Source organism: Nansenia antarctica, assembly GCF_963989245.1.
Source record: "Nansenia antarctica genome assembly, chromosome: 4".
Taxonomy (NCBI): Eukaryota; Metazoa; Chordata; class Actinopteri; order Argentiniformes; family Microstomatidae; genus Nansenia; species Nansenia antarctica.
The window spans coordinates 22,306,119-22,327,398 of NC_137689.1; the positions used below are offsets into that span (position 1 = coordinate 22,306,119).

A 21,280-nucleotide genomic window follows, 5' to 3' on the forward strand; every position below is an offset into this window, starting at 1 on the left:
GGTTTCAGAGAGCCAAGGAGCATGTGGAGAGGATCATGCTGGCCTTGAGGTCAGTGGACAGAGAGAGTCGAAGGATGAGGACAGAGTGGTGGACAGGAGGGTGGAGGATGTTGTATCAGTGGATAGACGGGAGAAAGATTCAATAGAAGGTAGGGAGGATAAGACAGAGGAAGATAAAGCAGTGGGGGAGAGGGTACGTCAGTTGCGATGAGAAGATACAATGTGGGTAGAGACTGACTGGGAGGGGGTGGATTTGAGGGAAGGGAGAACGATACAAAATAATGATCAGAAACTGGAAGAGGGGTAACAGTAAGTCAGTCTAGCTGTCTAAAGCTCCGACCTAACATCGTAATCTTCGTTTGCTACTTTGCTTTGTTGCTTTGTTGATTTTATAGTTTTTATATGTGGTTTTAACTATGTCTTGTAAGGTGTCCTTGAGAGCCTTGAAAGGCGCCCATAAATAACATGTATTATTATTATTCATTATCTTATTATCTTTTCTTGCAGGTTGAGTTTTCTGTTGAATGTTACACGTTTGTCCACATTTACATAGTGAAATTGTCTGAGACATCTTCATGTAAAATTTACATTATGTTGGTGACCATTAGAACCCAACATGAGTTTGCAATATCAGTATTCTGTAACATTGCTTGTCGGTTGTGTTTGTAGCTTCAACAGTATAAGAACAGTGGGGTTCTCGAAAAAAAAGCCTGGGGGTAATGTGGTGGATTCTTTATTGTAAATGACAAGAACTAGCTACCTAGAGACAAACACTGCTAGCCAGCAAGATAACTGACTAGCTTAAATTGCACTAGAACTATTGATCTATCAGTGACAGACATTTAAAGATCTAGGTTTTGACAAAGTGTTATATTTGTCATATGACAATACATTTGTCATAAGTTATATGTATACTTTACAAACTGGTTGTTAGGCTATTATGGCCTTGACGTTGCTATAAGTTAAATGTTTCTGTAAATGTCATCCATCCAAATTAGACAATGGGATTTTTGGAGTTGCAAAGTTTAGGTAATAGTATTCAGAATGATTTGTTCTCTCTACTGAGAATGTGATTGGCAGTCTACCAGTTTACTGTATTCAACTTTTTCATAATAAGTAAGGCAATGTGAGTCAAAACATAGAATTCACATTTATAAAGCATTTATTTTAATAGATATACAGAAAGTGCAGACATGTAACTTCATTCACACATTCATATGCATTCACTCAACATAGTACATTAATGTTTTAATATACTGTAGGTTACGCTCTTAGCAAACAAATAAATAATTTAGATACATTCATAAATATATATATATTAAAATAATACTTGATCAGTAAAAAGAAAAGAGTCAACTGAAATCTCATCACATGAATAAAAAACACTTTTTTGCCATTTGGCTACATTCATAGTTGTTCACTGTGGCTACTTATACGGCCTTTGAGAGTAAACGGTTTAGCAGCGCAGGAAGTAATTATTTCCCAGGACACGGAACAGCCTCTTGGATCTCAGACTGTACTCAAACATGTAGGGTCCACTATAGAGGTAGGTGAAACCTGTAAAACAGCATCAAGTAGAGATTAGGGACATGTTGTTTTCTTTCAAACCTTTATTTATACAGGTGAAACAATAATACACAATATCATATTAGACAATTACAAGACAACGCATAAAAAATACAACACGGTAAAATATAGAAATCAATGGAGACCCGAGGAACTCTATATGGTATAAAGGTGTATTTCAGCATGTTTGGCTTACACCCTGTAATTAATGTAAATATTCCAGAGCTGTTTTCAGACTCACCTCGGACTTGGACTGCTGCAGTGACTTTCCCTGTCATGCCTGGGAAGCCTTCGTCGACCAGCTTGGGGAAACCTTTGTCCATCCTTTTCCTGGCCTCGTCATAACTACAGAAAGCACAGGACCATAAGGGAGATTGTTATTCTCTGTTTGCCACAAACTCTCCCAACCATTCTTTGCTTTTCTGTCAGCTAATTCAATATCTAATGGCAATGTACAGCTCATAGAAAAGCAAATTATTAATTCAAGACTTTGTAATGAAGGACTGCACACATACCTATAGTAGTAGTCGCCAACAAAGAACAATGTCTTGCGAGATTCTTCATCATAGAGGGCAGCGTCAACTTTGTTCACACTACTGGGCAGACCCACACTCTTGAGGCTTTTGGGATAGCCTCTGACGATGTCATAGCCATAGATAGCCCAGACCTGACGATCTGCAGAATCATGGAAACACTGAGGTATGAATGTATGTTCACTGGAACAGGGATAGATATTCACACGTTGTTATGCAGAGATTTATGAGCCATTTGGGGACTCTCATACCTTTGAAGAGGAACATTCTGTCAGATTCCTGGCTCTCATATGCTGCATCAATGTTGCTAGTGATGTCGGGCCAGAAGGCTGTGATGAGGTTCTGCTCTATATTTCTGCTCTGAGGGTAGCTTCGCCAGAAGAATCTGAGAATGGATAGAACATCAAGACACATACAGTGAGAAGTCTATCATAGAACACAGGCCAGCTTTTTCTTGTATTGTTCAGTGGCTGTTGGTGAGACAGATTATCATAGATCAATAGTAACTGTAGCCTACTTGTCCTTAAAGAACATCTTCTCTCCACGCAGAGTGGTGACAGCATCCAGGACCAGAGTGGAGTCGCAGGCATTAGGGGTGCTGGGGGCTGTAGGTTGAGGCTTGCTTGTGTCCACATCTGGGTTTGGGCCTGGAAGACAGAAACACTTACAGTATTAGCTTCTGTGACAAATATGTCTACCATGTTCATAACTATTTCAAGATCATACAATTGGCCGACGTTTTTTTAAAATATTCACTCAAAAGCATCTGTCAGAATAGATAATTGGATACTGACCATAGAGGGACTGAATGCCATTGATGTCGTCCTGGGGCAGAGAGAAGGAGCTGGGCTCCTTGTAGCTGTACACAGGGTACATCAGAGCTCCAGGGTCGTTGGAGTGGGACAGGCCCATGGAGTGTCCAAACTCATGGGCTGCCACCAGGAACAGGTTGTACCCTGTCATGAATAGAAAATACATGATTACACCTGTTCTTTTTTATGACAAGCAGTTACCATTTATCAAAGCATTGCCCTACAATGAAACTAGTAGAAAAACAGTAAGTAAAAGTTTAGTGGCAGAAATGATGTTCAATAGTTGGATAGGAAGTCTCACCTTTGGATGATTTAAAGGTGAAATCCTCGTCTTCGTCAAAGTGGGCGTCACCACCAATGCCAGGGGATGGGAAGAAGGCATGGGCCAGGGTGCCATCAGGGCCGTCAAAGGGGTAGAAGTCACCATGTTCTACAGACAGGACAAACCTTACTATGAGCCATCCGTGAATATTATACCTGCATATCTGTTAACTTCCATAACACAGGAAATGTGTTGGTAATACTCGCGTTAGCTTATCTTCTTGTGCATTTACAAGTGTCAATCATAACCCAGAGGGTGAATTAAGACAATGCAGAGGGCCTCAAATCACAACCGCTTAACTACTTGGCAAGCACTAGTATTCCACTGATGGCATTCAGAATGTGTGTTTATGGCTTTTTATATGTCTGTTTAAGTAGATGGTAATTGGTGGTTACCTCCACCACCAAAGGAGATCATGATGTCAGCGGTACCGCTGTAGATGCGTGTGAATCTCAGGGGCGTGACCTTGGCCCACACCTGCAGCGCTCTCTCTATGGAGTCATCCACCTCTGCCTTGGTCATATCAGGGGTGTAGTTCGTAATCCTGAGGGACACAGCATCAGTCAACATTACAAATCCATCATATCCATATCCAGCATATCATGATGTCTCATTCATTGTTCATCTGCACAACTGGACCTTTAATGGAGTAGCTTATTTTACTCAAACGTCTGACCAACTGGCTGGTATTGGAACTATCATCTTACCCCAGTCTCCTTAACCTAACCATTACACTGTATGGATCAGTCTTATCTAACTCATATACCACCAGATGGTTCTGAGTCTGATTGAACTCTCACCTGTAGGTGAGCTTGTTGGTCTTCCACTTCCCCACGTCCGCGTCAAAGACGGTGTAGCTGGCAACGTCTGGTACACCACAGCGTGGCTTCTTCATCATGTCAATGGTCTCTGAGTCCAGAGTCCCGGTCACCTGGAGGCCGAAGAACCTCTGCATCTCACTGAGCTTCAGACTCTGCTGACTGACCCCGCCGCGTCTGAGGAACGGCCCCTTCTGCTCCGTCAGGTTGAAGAACTTCTTCAGGTACGTCTACAGAAGACACACAGCAAGAGATTCAGCTACAGCAACCTGTACACAATTGTGCCATTCATGTAGACCCTCTTGAGGTACTGTAAGTGTACGGGAGGCACATAGAGGGATATTTAAACTCTCAATAGAACCACATTGTTTTTCAGTATGTGTTTTAAATAGAACCACATTGTCTTCACATTAAATCCCTGCCTCAAGATGTAAGAAAAAAACATACCTCTGCGAGAGCTTCATCTTGTTCAGTAGATGGCGATATTGGCTTAGCGTAAACGGCTACTGCCAGGCTGACTAGTATGCACAGATTGAAAGTCTTCATGATGCTTCTTCCTCAAGTCCGTCTTTCTTTCTGTTTGTATGGTGGCCGAGGTCTTATATACACTAAAGGCCAGGATGTTGAGCAACAACACAGTGACTCACGCACAGTGGGTTGTAAACACAGTGACTTACTGTGTGAAAAACACTGGAAGGAAATCGGGTTTTGACATGTCATCAGTGAATGAACAATGAATTTTCCATACAGAGCATACTAAAAGAAATACTGCCCTACAGTATGTATTACAATTATGCTATGATATCATGTTTGTTCTACATTGTAGGCTATTCGTGTCGTCATTGTTTTGTAAACCGTATGGTAAAATAAAGCAACTCTTCAGACAAAACATACAGTATAAATTTAAAATGACAAAAAAAAAAAAAAAATGTACTGCCATGGCATGTCAGACATATTATAAAATCTGTGATACATTTAGATAGCTTTAGTTATTTGTTTTATGTATAATTGTATAATTTTATTTTTACGTCTCATTTCAAGTTTATGTGAAAAGAAACAATTTTTAAAAGAAAAAATATTTTTTATTAATTTGGCTCTATGTATGCTATAATGTATTTCTCCCTCTGAAAAGTATTTTAGTCATGCAGAATACACTATAACATTGAACATTGTCCTTGACCACGACAGGTGCTTTGATTCTTATGGAAGGCTCATCCCTCAACCAACTGATGCACATACAGTATTGCCATATACATATTTTGATATTTTTTATATTTTATTAAGGATCCCCATTAGCTAGTGCCGTAGCAACTAGCTAGTCTTCCTGGGGTCCACACATAAAACACATAAGTAACAATCATAGAATCAGTCTGTACTACAAAAATTATACATAATTCAGCATTGTGCAATGAATATAACCAAACTAAGTGATAGATGAAAAAGAAAATACAAAAGTGTAACGTATAAAAAGAACCGACATAACAGGGCCAACAATACATAAATATACAAATACATCTAACCTCCTTTTAGAAAATAAGATTTAAGTTTGGTTTTAAAACACAATTTACTGTGGGTGGTGTGGAGGTTCCTAGGCAGGTTGTTCCAGAAAGCTATTGACCTATAAATAAATGACCGTTTTAATGCATTTGTTCTAGGCCGAGGAAGTACCAGCTGACCATTTCTGGCACCTCTTGTGTTGTGGTCCTGTATACTTTTTCTGTGGACTAGCTGTTTACACAAAAAATATGGATTTTTACTCAACTCAACAGTCTTCAACAGCACGAGTGAGCCACTGTAAGCCAGGAGAGATCAACATGCATGCTGTTCACATTAGTTCGGACTGAGCAACCCAGAACCAACCGCGCCGCCCTGTTCTGGGCCACCTGGAGCCTCCTAATCTCACCTCTGGCAGCCGAAGACCAGACTGGAGAGCAATAATCAAGATGACAAAATACTAAACTCTGCACAATCTGACGTAAAAGAGGACGATCTACAAGGGATGCACATTTCCTGGAAATGCCGATAGCTCTACCCATCTTTGACACAGTGTTATTGATGTGCTTCTTCCAAGCTAGAGAACCATCTAGCGTCACCCCCAGGAGCTTGGCACTATCCGCTTGTTCAACGGTTGAGTTACATAAACCCAAGATGAGCTTTGGGTTGCAAGCCAACCTGAGCTTTGACCCAAACACCATGCATTTTGTCTTAGAGATATTTAGGACAAGTCTGTTCGATACTATCCAGTCATTTACTATGTTAAGTTCACTACTCAGGACCTCATTTAGCTGCTTGCATGACTGTGCAGCATAATGTAAGGTGGAATCGTCTGCGTATTGAACCAATTTGGCCTGCTGAGTGGCCCATGGCAGGTCATTGGTGAAGACAGAGTAGAGCAGAGGCCCCAGGGAACTTCCCTGTGGAACCCCACACTCCAGACTCCTGCTCTTGGACAGACTGCCATTCCAATACACCTGCTGTGACCTGGAGGACAGATAGCCATAACATTCAAGTTTCTCAAGCAGAAGAGAATGGTCTAACACATCGAATGCAGCACTGAAGTCCAAAAATACAGCTCCAACCAACATGGTGTTATCAATGGCTCCGAGCCAGGCATCCGTCATCTGTATCAGAGCAGTGGACGTAGAATAGCCATCTCTATATGCATGTTGTGACTCAGTTGCCAGTCCGTTGACCTGAAAATAATCCTTAATCTGCACAAAAACACACCTCTCCATGATTTTGCATAATACAGGCAAGATGCTTATAGGTCTGGAGTTTCCTTCATTGAAGACTGATTTGGTATCTTTTGGTATGGGTGTAACCTTGGCCTCTTTCCATATCTTTGGACATCGTCCCTCTTGTAAACATCTATTTATGATATGACAGACAGGAATAGCTATAATGCTAGCCGTCATCTGTAACAATTTGCTATCCATGTTGTCAGTGCCAGCTAACTTACTCCCAGGAAGAGCATGGAGGAGACTTTCAATCTTACCAACTTCAACCTGTTCAAATTCAAATTTACAGCATTTGTCTTTCATAATGATGCTCTTAATGATGTCTGTAGATATTGTGTTCTTTGAGACTTGCGTACTCTCCCTGAGCTTGGTTATCTTATCCACATAAATGTCATTAAAATGGTTAGCAATATCACATGGTTTGGTTAGTACAATATAATTTGATTCAACTACAGGTGTAAGGACATTGGACTTTTCCCTACCCATGATTTCATTTAAAACATTCCATAGGTATTTACCTTCATGTCTTGCATTATATAACTTTTGTTTGAAGTACTCCCTCTTTTTCACCTTGTTCAACTTTGTAACATGATTTCGTAAAGCGCGGTACTTTTTCCTATTGTCCATAGAACTGGAATACATTGATGATAAGCTTGTGAAACTTGTGAAAATGTTTATATTATAGTAGCATATGTACAATAACAGTAAAATGATGGTCATTTAAATGGCATACATTATGCTACATTGGCATCACCTGGGAAACCCCATGATTCCACAGTAACTTTGTCATCATAGTGGGCGAGGTGATGAAGGTGAATCATATGTAGGGATTTAAAAAGTTAGCTTTTTCACTGCTCTGGATTCTCATTTCACCCTTCTCAATAAGGACATGAACATTGAGTTTAACATTTTATTTGAAGATGTTTTAAATGTATTGCATGGTTAATGTACATGTTGCTGAAAGATCAAGCACACAAAACACGTTTTTTTAATGTACTTGGTTTGGTATCATGTAAACTTGCTCGACAGTCTCTAATGAGAAATATTGAAGTTGAATTTACGCAATGTTTTCAACAACCAGCTGTACTTTTCCTGTCATTGTTGCTGATAAGCTATGAAATACAGTTGTGGAAATGGAGAAGTACTTTTAGATTTCAGTCAGTTCCCACAGTCTTTCTTAATATTGGGCAATGAAATGTCTAATGTTTTTTTCTGGTACAGTAAGGGCGACAGACAACAGCATCTGCAACTTGAGAAACAAGAGAGTACTGTTACTGTTACTGCTACTGCCTTTCCCAATGCCACTGAATGACAGTTGAGTTATTGAGTGACATTGATTCAGTCAATATGGATCTGTAAATGTTTTTCTACATGTATTTCCTGTTTAGAATGACACATGCACATGGGAGTGAAAACCTGATTTGATTGAGTGTATCTTCTTCATTCAATTGCTGTGCAGCCATATAATTGGGCTTGAGGCCAATAGCTATTGTTAGAGTGCAGATCACAAATTAACAAATTAACCTCTTTTGAAGACACAATAACAATAACAACTGACAAACTTTGATTTTGGAGTTTGCCGTCCCTTTCAGCTTGTAAACAAAAGTGTATTATACTATACGAGAATGTCACTCACTTGCCAACTATTTGTTTTGTCTTGAACACGTCAATGTAAAGAGAGATTTCTTGCAAAATATAGAATAATTGACAATAGACAAATACACCAGTTTTGGTGTCATCATCAAAATGGTGTCATAAAAATGTCATCATAACACAGTAAGTTCCGTCACATAAACACGCAACAATGTTCACCACTTCCCCAAGCACCTACCAATATTAAACTAATGATTTCAACTTTTCATGCATCATGAAGATTGTCCTTGTACGTTTCCGCTTAAACCATCATGTTGCGGTGGTTGCCGGACAGATGACAACATTGTCTTTCCCAGACGAGTTTGCCTGCCTTTGATTACATTTGCCCTAAGTTTGGACACATGTGTTGCAGAAGACTTAGAGACTTTGAGCAGAGGAAGTCTACTGGATCATCAGCTCTTCCCCCTCTTCAGCCAGTCCCTATGAAGCTGTCCTTTGCAGTCCAGCAACTCATTTGCAGGGCCTGCTCTGACGATGTATTTTAGTTGAGGGTCATATTTGTACTGGACATTCCCGTTGAAGAAGTAGACAAATCCTGTTCAGAATGAAAAAGACAGTTGAAGATGTGGAATGTGATGACATTCAAAAGGTTTGTCTAGTCCTTATGAAAGTCACGTTTTATTCTATGCATTCATGCGTCATGAGATTCATTAAGGACTGAGGGATGAATTTGTTTCCTAAGAAGGGATCAGAGTATCTACCCTCATGTGAGACAGCTGCATCCAGGGGTGTGTGAACACCTGGCCACTGCTGGGCTGTGAGTTCAGGAGAACCATTCTCCATCCTGCCCCGCCTCTCATCATACCTGGAGAACATTTAGAACAACCCTCAGGTGGTGATAAACATGTAAGACGGACTCTCCATTCTAGTTTAATTCAACCACAGCCTGATCATACCTTTGAACAGGACAGGAGGCCCCAGTTGATAGAATAGATATACTCTCTGTATCTTGACATGCTCATACAGCATGACCAATGAAAACATTGTACATGACCACATCCCCCTCACCACATGACTCACCATGAGGTGTCAGTGTTAGGGAAGAAGGTCTGTTCTTAAAGTGGATTCTTACTGTATGGAAGTCTAAGGTGAGTCTCAGATGAGTCATAGGAGTACTCCTAGGCTTCTAGACACCTGAGGAGGACATGCTCATTGTAATGCATGGAATGTAATGATGAATGGTATATGGTACCTTATTCCATTCCATTTCATGCATTAAAATGAGCCCATTCTCCCAGTTCTACCTAACCAGCCTACCCTGGGAGTACTGTACCTCCAGCACACGTGCCCAGTGAAGAACACAGTGAGGCGGGCACTGCGGAGGTGAAGAGCAGCATCTATAGACTGCACCCAGGAAGGGAAGCCAAAGTCTGAGATGTTTCTGGGGTAGCCCTGGAGGAGATCTACATTCTGCACCACCCAGTACTGAGAGCCTGAAACATACACAACAGGTGGAATTGGCTTTTATCGGTCAAATATAATTTGGAGTCATCTGATATCCAACAGATCATTAATCTCCTTCTAGATTGTAGTTGTCAGTATTGAATGTAAAATGAGCTGCTCCATTAAAGTCATATACTACCTTTGAAGAACAGCATATGGTTCATCTCCACATTCTGATAGGCAGCATCGATGTGAGTGGGAAGATCTGACCACAGGCCGGTTATCAGACTGATCTTTGTTTCCTCAAACTGAGGATGTCGACGCCACATAAATCTGCAAAGACATTTAGCATTTCAACATCCTAATAACTCAATAATCTAATTGATTTTGTCATCGTTGATGTCTGTCAACATTAGGGATTCATGTATAAAACGATTGACTACGATACATGTTGATGATCCCATAAGTAATGGGTCATTAATAAATGAATCTATTCATTCATTCATGCATTTTGTTCACACCTGTCCTTAAAAAAGAGAAGCTCTTGTTGCAGTTCCATCACAGCATCAAGTGACAAATCAAGGTCACATTTGTTGGGTGTTCTTGGAGGAGGCCTCTTCAAGGACATGGAATAGAAACCAGGATTGATGCCTAAACAGGCATGAATTAGATAAAAGGGCCGCAACTTTGTCATTTGTCTATAATTCACATCTTTCAGTGACATGCTATAATGTAAGCAAACTACTGTATATTAAAACAAATACCAGTAAAATACCTAAGTGTGGTTGTTGATAGAATACTCATCAAAAAGGCACCCAACTCCCAACAAGACTTACCATACATATCTTGGACATCTTTCACATCTTGGAAAGAGAGCTGAAACTCAGCTTGAGGGATAAAGCTGTACACCGGGTACATGATGGCTCCTGGGTCAGGTGAATGCGGAAGGCCGAGAGCATGTCCAAACTCGTGCACTGCTACAGCAAACAGGCTGTAGCCTACAGGAGAGACACAGTAAGTAACTGTCCATATCAGGTTTATATGCTTTATACAGAACCAAAATAAGACAATGTTCATATAATAATAATCAGGTTCCTTTGCGCTCTCAATATCGGGGCCTACCTGTGGCGTTGAGAGTCCAGTCTTCCTCAACGTCAAAGTGTACGTCCCCACCGATGCCGTCTCCAGGCAGGAAGGCATGGGCCAAGATGCCACCCACACCATCAAACGGCGAACCATCCTCATGTTCTGGGACAAACAACTCAACCTTAAAACTTGAAAAATGCCCAGCACATCAAAATGTATCCATGGCTTTCCCCAACAGGACATTTACAGTGTATGCACAATAGGAACAGCACTGGTCTGCCTCCATAGAGCTCACCACCACCCCTGAAGCAGATGTTGATATCAGCGTCCCTCTTGTTCCTCCGGCGGAATCTGATGGTGGCGACCTCTGCCCAGATGTTCCACGCCTTCCTGAAGATCCTCCTGACCCAGGTGGACCTGATGACAGGGCTGTAGCTGGAGATCCTGGGTGTGAGGGGAATATGTCTCTCATCTTTCATCCTTCAGGGATAGTTCAATATTTTACACTTTAAAGTTAGATGGTTCCTGGGCGCTTAGGTGGCGTAGCGGGTTAAGCGCTGACCATGTAACCGCAGGGTCCCCGGTTCGATTCCGGCCGGGGACATATCCTGCATGTCATCCCTCCTCTCTCTCTCTCACCCATCCTTCCTGTCTAAAACTTCACTGTAACTGTCAATAAAAATAAAAAATATGAGTAGGACTGCCCCACTCAGAAAAAATAACTTTAAAAAACAATGTGATGGTTCCTGACTTTGAAAGTAGTCCATGGGCTAGGAGTTCATGATTCAAATTTGTTTAAATAGCTACTACTAAATTCAGCTAAATTAACCACTGCTAACAAAAAAAAGTACCAAAGTTCAGCATCTCAACCTCTGGCCAAATCACCTGAAATGAATTTGATTGGTTATTGATTGGATAAGTTATTTTGAGGTGATTTGGCTATTCAAACAACTGGATTACAGTTTGTGTGGATTACAGTTTCTCCTCCAATAGACTACTTTCTAGGTAAGGAAACATTGACTATAGGTTGCAAAATAGTGAACTATCCCTTTAACCTTTCTATTTGTGACAGGGTCTGGTGAAAAAAGTCCTCAAGCAGGGCACGGCCATTTTTCAGTTTTTTTCCAGATTATGAAAGTGTAAGTGTAAGTGTAAGTGTAAGTGTAAGATTAGCAAGATACATTTTAATTTTTATGTTTTTACAGTTTCAAAACCCCATTCTTTCTGGCAGAACACGTCTAGCTCAGAAATATTCTTCGGCCTTCTTTCATGCACGGCATGTTTGAGATCCCTCCACAGATTTTCAATAATATTCAAGTCTGGGGACTGTGATGGCCATTCCAAAACCTTCATCCGTCTTTCCTGGAGGTACTTCATGGTTGATTTTGATTATGCTTCTGGTCATTGTCCTGGAATACCCAACCTCTCTTCAACTTCAATTTCTGGACTGACCTTTGAACATTAGCCTCTAGAATGTCTTGATATTTGGTGGAATCCATTCTTCCACAATATTGCCTGTGCCCCCAGCTGCTACACAACCCCAAAGCATAATGGATCCATGCTTAACAGTTGGCAAGGTGTTCTTCTCTACAAATGCTTCACCCTTTTTTCTCCAAACATACCTTCTTTGGTTGTGGCCAAAAAGTTCAATTTTGGTTTCTTCAGTCCAAAGCACATTGTTCCAATTGGCTTCAGGGTTTTCACGGTTTTCTTTTGAATACTTCAGACGGTTAATTTTGTGTTGAGGTAGTAGGAAAGGCTTCTTTCTGGCAACTCTGCCATGTAGGTCTTTGTTGTTTAAGCCGGTATGCTGTATAGAGCTCTGAGCTCTTTTGCAGTGATGTGTGGGTTCTTCTGAGCATTTCTCACCAGCTCTCTGGCCATTCTATCTGAACTTTTTCTTGGTCTTCCAGATCTTGCCTTGACTTCAATTGTTCCATTTATTTTCCATTTTCTGATTATGTTTCTGACAGTGGAAATGGGTAGTTTGAAACGTTGCAAGAGTTTTTTGTAGCCTTCTCCTTGATGGTGGAGTGAACTATCTTGATTCTGACACACTTGGACAACTGTGTATGAATGATGAATGAATGGTCTTTATTGTCATTGATATAGTACAGGTACCAAACAACGAAATTTGGGAGGGGGGGCTCCCCTGGTGCTAGGAAAGAAAAAAAACAAAAACAAAAACAAGAAGGGAAAGGAGCTGGTTTACAAGAGGAACCCATGGTTTTTAACACCAGACAACAGCCACCTAATGTCCTAAAATGTACGTTTGTTTACAAGCCATGTAACACTTACCCAGTAGCTTATGGCAGACTATACAGTGAATCCATTTGTTATGAGTTATGAGTATTTAGTGATCCTAAAACTGTTGTTTGTTGTATCGAGTGGGCTCTTCACCACGTAATATGAAAGAAACCGGAAAACACTTTTTTTTTTGTCATTTGCGTGACTTCACCAGACCGTGTCACATTTGAGCTCAACTGAAACACAAAGACACAATGGCCACTGTTGGCGTCACTAATCCTGGGTTACAAGGAGTTCCTTGAGTCTTCTTGTTCTTGAGTTCAAGGAGTCTTAACATTAGTCACGGTGCAGAGCCTGAGACTGAGAGGAGGTGTCTGAAAAGTGCAGCCATCGCAAGTTGAACAAGGTGGTTTATTGTCTCTCACCTGTAACTCAGTGTTCTGTTCCTCACCTGTAACTCAGTGTTCTGTTCCTCACCTGTAACTCAGTGTTCTGTTCCTCACCTGTAACTCAGTGTTCTGTTTCTCCAGCGCACAGTCTTTCCGAACTCCTCCACGTCAGACAGGCCACAGCGAGGCTTCTTCATGACAGCCAGGGTGTGCCCTGTCAGCTCCCCGCTCTCTCTCAGACCAAAGAAGCGCTGCATCTCCCGCACTTTGTCCTTGATCTCTGCTGGCTGGGACGTATCGCACTCTGCAGCCCGCCTCTGTCTCTCTGGCTTGGATTTGTAGCCATAGAAGTTTTTCAAGTATGCCTGGAAATAGATCCCTTCATTCAGCTTGCAGAATGAATGTTGGCTGCAGTCAACACAGATGCAGTGAAGGGAAAGATTTATGGGAGTAAACTGATGTATCATAAGATACTGTGTACTTTATAGATATAGAGAGATATAGATTATTAAAGGTAGCAAGTTCACAGATTTAATTAGAGATAACAAGTTCACTGGAAGTCAGAACTTGGTATCATATTCAAGACTAACAATCACAGTCTCCGCCAAGTCCCCTGAGGTATTCAACATTTTATTGTGATGTTGTGTGTTGAGGTTCTTTCTATGGAATTAGAGCAGATCAAACTAAGAGTAAAAGATAAGTAAGAGCAAGAGCAAGAGATAATCATAGCTTAATACATGGATATCAAACATTAAGACACGAATGGACCATGTGGTCATTATTTGCTCAATTCTTCTGTGCACAATTTGCCCAAATGTCTTTGTTCCGAAAGGTACACCTTTCTGTTAACATTCCAGACATTCTCCAAAAGCCTTTAAACTTTAAAACAAACATCTGCAGAAAGAAGTCAGTGTTCTCCTGTAATTGAGCATGTCACCAACTATATGACAGCTGACTACGTTTTTTACATTTAGCTTTTATCCAAAGCAAAGTACATTTACGAATTATCTATACATCAGTCATCATAAGCAAAAATCTATGTTAGGACCAGGTGCCATTGGCAGTCACAATTCTAGAAGTATAACAATATTAGAGATATACTGGATCAATCTGAGGTGTACTGTACTGTACTGTAAGTATGCATTTGGGAAATATTCAAAGAGTGACTGAAAACCTTTCGAAATCCAGTTCAAAGGTCAAATGTAAAACCCCAAAGAGGTGTCATTTGCAGCCATATAATTTGCTGCTCTCCAGAGCACTCTGGCTAGTACAGCTCTTACCTATGTTGCATCACTGGCAGGTCATCTCATGAATACAGAAGGGTTAGGCTTTTAGGTAAACCAGCATGATTGAACTAACATAACTGAACCAGACAGCCTTTATCAAACCACAGAGATAAAACTATCAAAAAGAGACTGAAACTTGATTTCTCATAAATCCAGTAAAACAAATCTACAACCCTCTCTCATCTCCTTTTATAAGGGTTTACATTCAACGCATCCACTCATAAATACCTCTGCAAACTCCAGTTCAGTCTCAGAGGGTCCTCTCACAGGTTGTCCAGGGGGTCGGAGGGGAAAGGTCATGAGCAGGTCAAACTGCATCAGAGCCAGGAGGCCCAGCCATAGTGTCCCCATGCCTCTTGTAGGTGAGTGTTGTATCAAGTCCAGTCTACTCTGAGACCTTGTGCTCTGTGTTACCATCAGCAGCCTTGCATGTGGAGCAGGGCCACCTGGATCAAAGTATTAATTATGTGTGAGTGCTCCTGTCCCAACAGGACCAGTGGAGGGGCTTCTCACACGTCTCTTCAGAAGTCATCAAACAACAATAGAAACGTACAGGTACCCCACAAATGTTTGGTTTCCTCACTCTCACGTCAACAACTGGTTATTATGAGTGGATTTGCATGCAAGGGGGTGTGCTGCTGATCGCGAAGGTATGTTATGATGGTGTATGATTGTGGGGTGAAAATCCCAGATGAACACTGAGATTGGGTAATAGCCTGCGGATACAGAACAATATGAATGCTCGTATCAGGATCCTATTGACTGCTGCTTTTGGCAACATCCTTGTTTGGTAATTTACTAGACTAGGCTTGCCAAATTAAGTTATTTTAATAGGCATGAATTTAAGCAATTAAGCAATTAAACATGATAATAAATAACGGGATGTGGCTCTCCTGACATTATACTATTATAGTTAGTTACAATTGGTGGTATAAAATGATCAATGATTATAATGCTATAATCTTGAGGTGTCAACTGTTTTGCATGGTATGTGTTACATTCTATGTACTATGGTATCTGTGGTATCAACATAATACTTACAGTGTCACTACTATGCAACTGCTATGTAATTTCAGTCTATCGGTATGAGTTATTACACAAGGGGTTATGGGGGTTTAACATTTTTATTATGTAGTTACATTTTACAGGGCAACTCAATGTCAAATGGAACCAAGGTTTCCAATGTACATGACAGAGCTTGACATTGTGTACAATGACTAAGGAAACAAAAATGAATTTTGAAAAAGCTATGGACTTAAGACATGAGAATATGGACATACTATGACAATATATCACTTTAATTGTAACTACTGCTTCAGGTGTTAGTACAATGTTAATTTAATTAATTAATTTTGCCATTTAGCAGACGCTTTTAATCCAAAGCGATTTACAATTACGAATTACAGGGACATTCCCCCTGGAGTAACTGAGGGCTAAGTGCCTTAGTCAAGGGCACACTAGTGGTGTGGTTTCAGGTGGGATTTGAACTCACAACCTTCCGATCACAAGTCCAACTCACTATCCACTAGACCACCCCTACCCCAATGTGACACAGTCTGGTAATTTATTCACTTCACACCACCTGAACAGTTTCTTCCCCATGGCAGTGGATCCCCTGCCTCTCATTTAATTAGAGGTGATTCGCGTCGAGTTTATTGGCATGCAAATCAGAATGGTTTATGGAAACGCACCTATTGTCTCTGGGACTCCCCAAATTCAATGAAATGTATTGGGAAAGCGATGAGATCATGTCCTGCATAACACTACAAACAAAGGAGAAGACTAATGGAGTTACTCTGAAACTCAATCCCCCTGCCAACATGCAAATCAACATTCGTCATTCATTTGGAACTTGACCAAAAGTAATTTCATAATCATGAACAGAATGATGAAGAAAAACATATATACAGTACCGTCTGATTAGACTTTCTTAACTGGTTTGCATTGGGAACGACACATTATACAACACATTATACCACCATTACTACCATACTACCATTATTATTGAAAAGCACACCGAGTTGGATTGAAAAGATAATTTTTATTGTTTATGCTTCTGCTGCAAGTCAGAGACTTGTAAGACAGCCAGAGATAGGAGTCTCTTGTAATTCCCTTGTCTTTGTTTCTCAAAAGAACATAGCCCCAGGGAGATACATATTTCATACTGCACTGATCTCTGCTATTTACTGAACAAAAGACTTCTTACTGCATATCTCACACCTGCAGTACTGTAGGTCTTCAGGAGCTTAAGAAGAGCTTAATCTTAAGAATATGGTTATGGTAAGTGTCAATAGAAGACATGGTCTCCTGTCCTACAATCATATGACTGTCATATCCAGTGTTTAGGTTCTAGTGAGATTGATACAGTGTACATGAACAAGACAGCACACCAGGGGGAAACCAAACATAGACCAGAACACATTAAACTCTAAAGTGGTTATTCCCCACATGACTCAGTTCCTAATTGACCCAGTTCTCAATAAGTGACTGGGTGATACCTGCACACTCAGCTTCACACAGGCCTGGTCACTCAGCAGGAAACCAGGGGCAAGGCCATAATCAGTAGCAGTCTTTACTGGCTGGTGCAACTCATGATGAATCAATACAGAAGAGGAAATATTGGCACAAGTCTTTGCTAATAGCTGTATTAATGCATTCATTCCACAGAATAACATGTTGGCGGTGGCTTCTCGATCTTGTTCCAATATTCCCTTAGGATACAGACGTACTGTGTGATATAACAGGCTGGTGACGCTCTTTCCCTATGACTGCGATTAATTTAACTGGAAATGATTGCTTAAGACTGTACTTACCGATCTTTCACCCCCATTCAATAGAACAGGATCTTTGGATTAAGTGACATGAACCAGGGAGTAAGGGCGCAATAACAAGAGACCAAATGAAGGGAGAAGTGGAGAATTACAACAATTAAAATGTTTGATTTAATTTAGATTTATTTGTGAGTCACAGGCTATATTGCCTGGTTGTTTCCAACACATCCCTAGATTACATATTAACCCAAATACAATGTTCATAGTGCACCCACACTCTCCCTATCGATACTAGCCTTGGAGCAGGGTGTGTTTAGTATGCAGGAAGAGTGGCAAAGGGACTCACCATGGAGAACAACATACTGAGGTGTTTTCCCTCTTTTCTACACAACGCTACACCTTTCATACTCTACTAAAACTACCAACTAACATTCATTACGTTATTTAATTTCTCATGGAGCAAAAGTATATACAAACATGTGGTCTACTCTAATAACACAGGTTACCAACAGGTTACATGCTTTATTTAAATAAGTGTGAGGTTCTGTTTCTTTTTTGTTTCATACTGTTTACATTGTCTAATTGCAAGAAACAAGAATGTTCTCTTTCTTTCAATGAAGACACCTTTTGGATTGAATAAGGCCCCATATAAAGCCACATCAATAAGTAGAGTGTTCAGATCATCAGTCATCTGACCTATATAATCCCTAACTATGACTAACATACAAAACAATAACTGAACGTGGTAGCGAATGCATTTGATCCTGAAGACCCCAAAGGGGAAATGTGCTGTAGAGATTGTGAGTTTGTGATTTGACTAAAAGACAGATGTAGGGACTGCATTGTTATTCCTCTGTGAAGTAACTCTGTCCTGACTTGCCTCTGTACATCACACACTTGTTATGCATTCCTGGACAGTATGCCTGCTTCAGACAAACCTATTGTGAAATAGGGGGTACATTTTTAAATAAAAGTGTCTGAGTCGATAAAGAGGATGGTGACTTAAGTTATCATTTTGTTTTTTATAGATGAATCATTGTGCTGACACTGATAATACATACGTAGGCCTATGACCAACACAAACCGTCTGTTTTGTTTACGTAGGCCAGTGCTCCGTGGTGATTTCAGGGGCCGGTGGTGTTATGGTCTCACGGAATCACAACCAGACAGGATCAAATACTCCTACACACTCTACTACTCATGTCACACAGGGATAGGAGTGACTCACTGTGTCAGATAGCATCATTTTACGAGTGAAGGCAGAGTGTGTGTGTGTGTGTGTGTGTGTGTGTTTTGCGTGTGTGTGTGCATGTGGGAGTGGGCAACAGGAAGATAAATGTGTTGACTAGGCAAAAGCGCATCTCCAATACGTGTGTAATTTCAAGAGGCTTTCAGACACTTGAGCAAATATTTGTCCTTTTTTTATATGATTAACCACAGACCGACAGTTTCTTAAATCTCCCCACAAACAGAGATTGGTTTTGGGCCATTTATTCATCATAAACTGTGAATGAACTCCATAAATGTTGTTCACCTCAATCAGGGTTAGGGTTAGTCAATGTACATCAACAACTCCTAATCTCAATAGAAAATCGAGAATCACTGGAGCATAGGAGAAATGCCATGTGCAGTTGCTTTGGTGGTAAACCAGCCAGTGACACAAAACACAGGAAAGCCTCTGTAAATATCTAACACACCTTAACCCTTATCACTGACTAAGTGTTATCCATCTCGATTATAACATATTAAACAAAAGGTAGATATGGTATCAAAAGTATGAGTCATGTCTGTCTTTTTAGATAGATATTACATCCGCTTCTACAAGAGGGTGAAGTGTAAAGGTGTGTGTGGCATATTTGTTCAAGCTTTTTCTACTCTGCTACTCTGAAACCCTGCGGCTCAATTCTGAAAAAGTTATCACCTGTCTGTTATAAGTATAAATTATATGGATGCAACTAATGGCCTAAGAGACGAGGAACACATAAAACAAAATTCTGATGTTTATGACCGATGAAGTGATAGATTGTAACATAATCTTTAATCAGACAATACAGATTACGAGAAATGAATACATGGCCACATCTTCCAATTCAACCCCTTGGCAACTCCTTTCATGTTGCTCTTGTTGTATAGAACATAGCCGACATTGTTAATGCCATCCATAGTAACATCACTTAATGATGAGAGACAGTAGACAATAGAAGCCACAGACACAGGTTTGTATAAATAACTGTTACTTTGACATTCACCCTAGAGTTTATCTAATTTAAAATGTGAACAAATAATATTCACTGGGGATGAAGGGGATAATGAAGAACACAAAGGGTGATTTTAATCAGTTTTTACAATTATTTATCATGAACATCAAGGCAGCTTGGATTAAACTACAAGGAAAGAGATAAGGCACCCTCCTCGACAACTGCTCACCACTCCAACTAGCAGCGGCTTCAAGGTAATAAATTACATTGTACAGTAGGTCTTAGAGCCATATCTTCTCCTTCATATATTGTGCTTAACATATCAGCATTCAAAGTATGTGTGCCCACATTCTTTAAACCAATTACATTTGAGGAACAGATAATCAGTTGAAACATACTGTAATTCCAATGTCAGCCTAGCTGACTGAAACATTTGTCTTGACAGACAATCCAGCATGTTCCCCTCCAGATGGTCCACATATAACTAATCTATTGACACCTACCGTATTGAAGTTAATGAGTTCTACTAGTATTTTCAATGTTAACATTTGAACATCAAAGTGACATGAAGTTACAAATTGATGAATCTCAAAATATTTCATTTTATAACATTAAACCAACAAGTTAAAACTGTGTCCCTAACTATACAGTAGCATGCTTTATGGCAATAAAAATAACTTGAACATGAAATGGCAACTGATGCCATCTAGTGGCTAAAAGAATTTAGAAAGAGGCCAAATCGATTACTAAAAGAAATGATATGCATGATATGTGACCGTATACAATCTTGACAGAAAAACTAAAACAAACAAGAAATCTTGTTCTTGAGGCAAGGGTCAACAACAAATCAGACAACAGATGAATATTGAGGACACATGTCGTGGTGTTCTGTAACTGTAGTAACAGATCAGATAGCTGGAGGTAAAGCTCTCAGACGTTCATACACACAGACAGCAAAGAAAATGGGCAAACCTTAATGTCATAAGTAATGTTGTTATGAGCTAACTCAGAGACAATTCCTTCCAAAAAATACTTCCTGAACAACATCATCATAATTTAATAATAGTATCAAGATGCTGTAAGCACTGGAAGACACAAAGGTAAGCTACTGTACCCGTTTCATTTCTATGACAGAAATAATTTAAAACATGGGTATCAATGTTGGCTTACACAAAAACATCACCAACTCTAGTACATTTAGTTCCTTCCAGACAAGTTGTAGTCAGAAGAACAGCAGCGTGTCAGGACACCATTTTCTCATCCCTCATCTTAATTTTTTTGGCAGCAATGTAGCTTGTGCATATATCAAGATTTTAGGTTAGCTTTCTTGATATGAGATATTTGTTATTGGCAGAGGGTTTTGTAAAAGAATATAAAAAAGAATAATAACCCTGCTACCTTGCATTTCCCACTATGGTTTAAAGTGTCAATGTCATTGGGTGATTTCAAATCCTTAGCTGAAATAGTGTTATCTCCCT

The 21,280-nt window shown here is 40.2% G+C and overlaps 2 protein-coding genes across 2 annotated transcripts; both read right to left on the minus strand.

The window, feature by feature from the left end:
• Positions 1-1,456: 1,456 nt before the first annotated feature.
• On the minus strand, positions 1,457-4,597 carry LOC308156867 (collagenase 3-like; the record flags this gene model as incomplete). The annotated part of the gene is made up of 10 exons (XM_080530314.1): positions 1,457-1,557; positions 1,808-1,911; positions 2,082-2,241; positions 2,351-2,484; positions 2,617-2,746; positions 2,894-3,055; positions 3,213-3,341; positions 3,629-3,777; positions 4,034-4,281; positions 4,499-4,597. The coding sequence occupies 10 exons, from the start codon at positions 4,595-4,597 to the stop codon at positions 1,457-1,459; spliced, it is 1,416 nt and encodes a 471-aa protein (XP_080386440.1).
• A 4,237-nt stretch (positions 4,598-8,834) lies between these two features.
• Positions 8,835-15,184, minus strand: LOC308155879 (collagenase 3; the record flags this gene model as incomplete). The annotated part of the gene is made up of 10 exons (XM_080529245.1): positions 8,835-8,977; positions 9,144-9,247; positions 9,716-9,875; positions 10,025-10,158; positions 10,347-10,476; positions 10,662-10,823; positions 10,948-11,073; positions 11,207-11,355; positions 13,662-13,912; positions 15,062-15,184. 10 exons carry the CDS (start codon positions 15,182-15,184, stop codon positions 8,835-8,837), a joined length of 1,482 nt encoding a protein of 493 aa, XP_080385371.1.
• Positions 15,185-21,280: the final 6,096 nt, after the last annotated feature.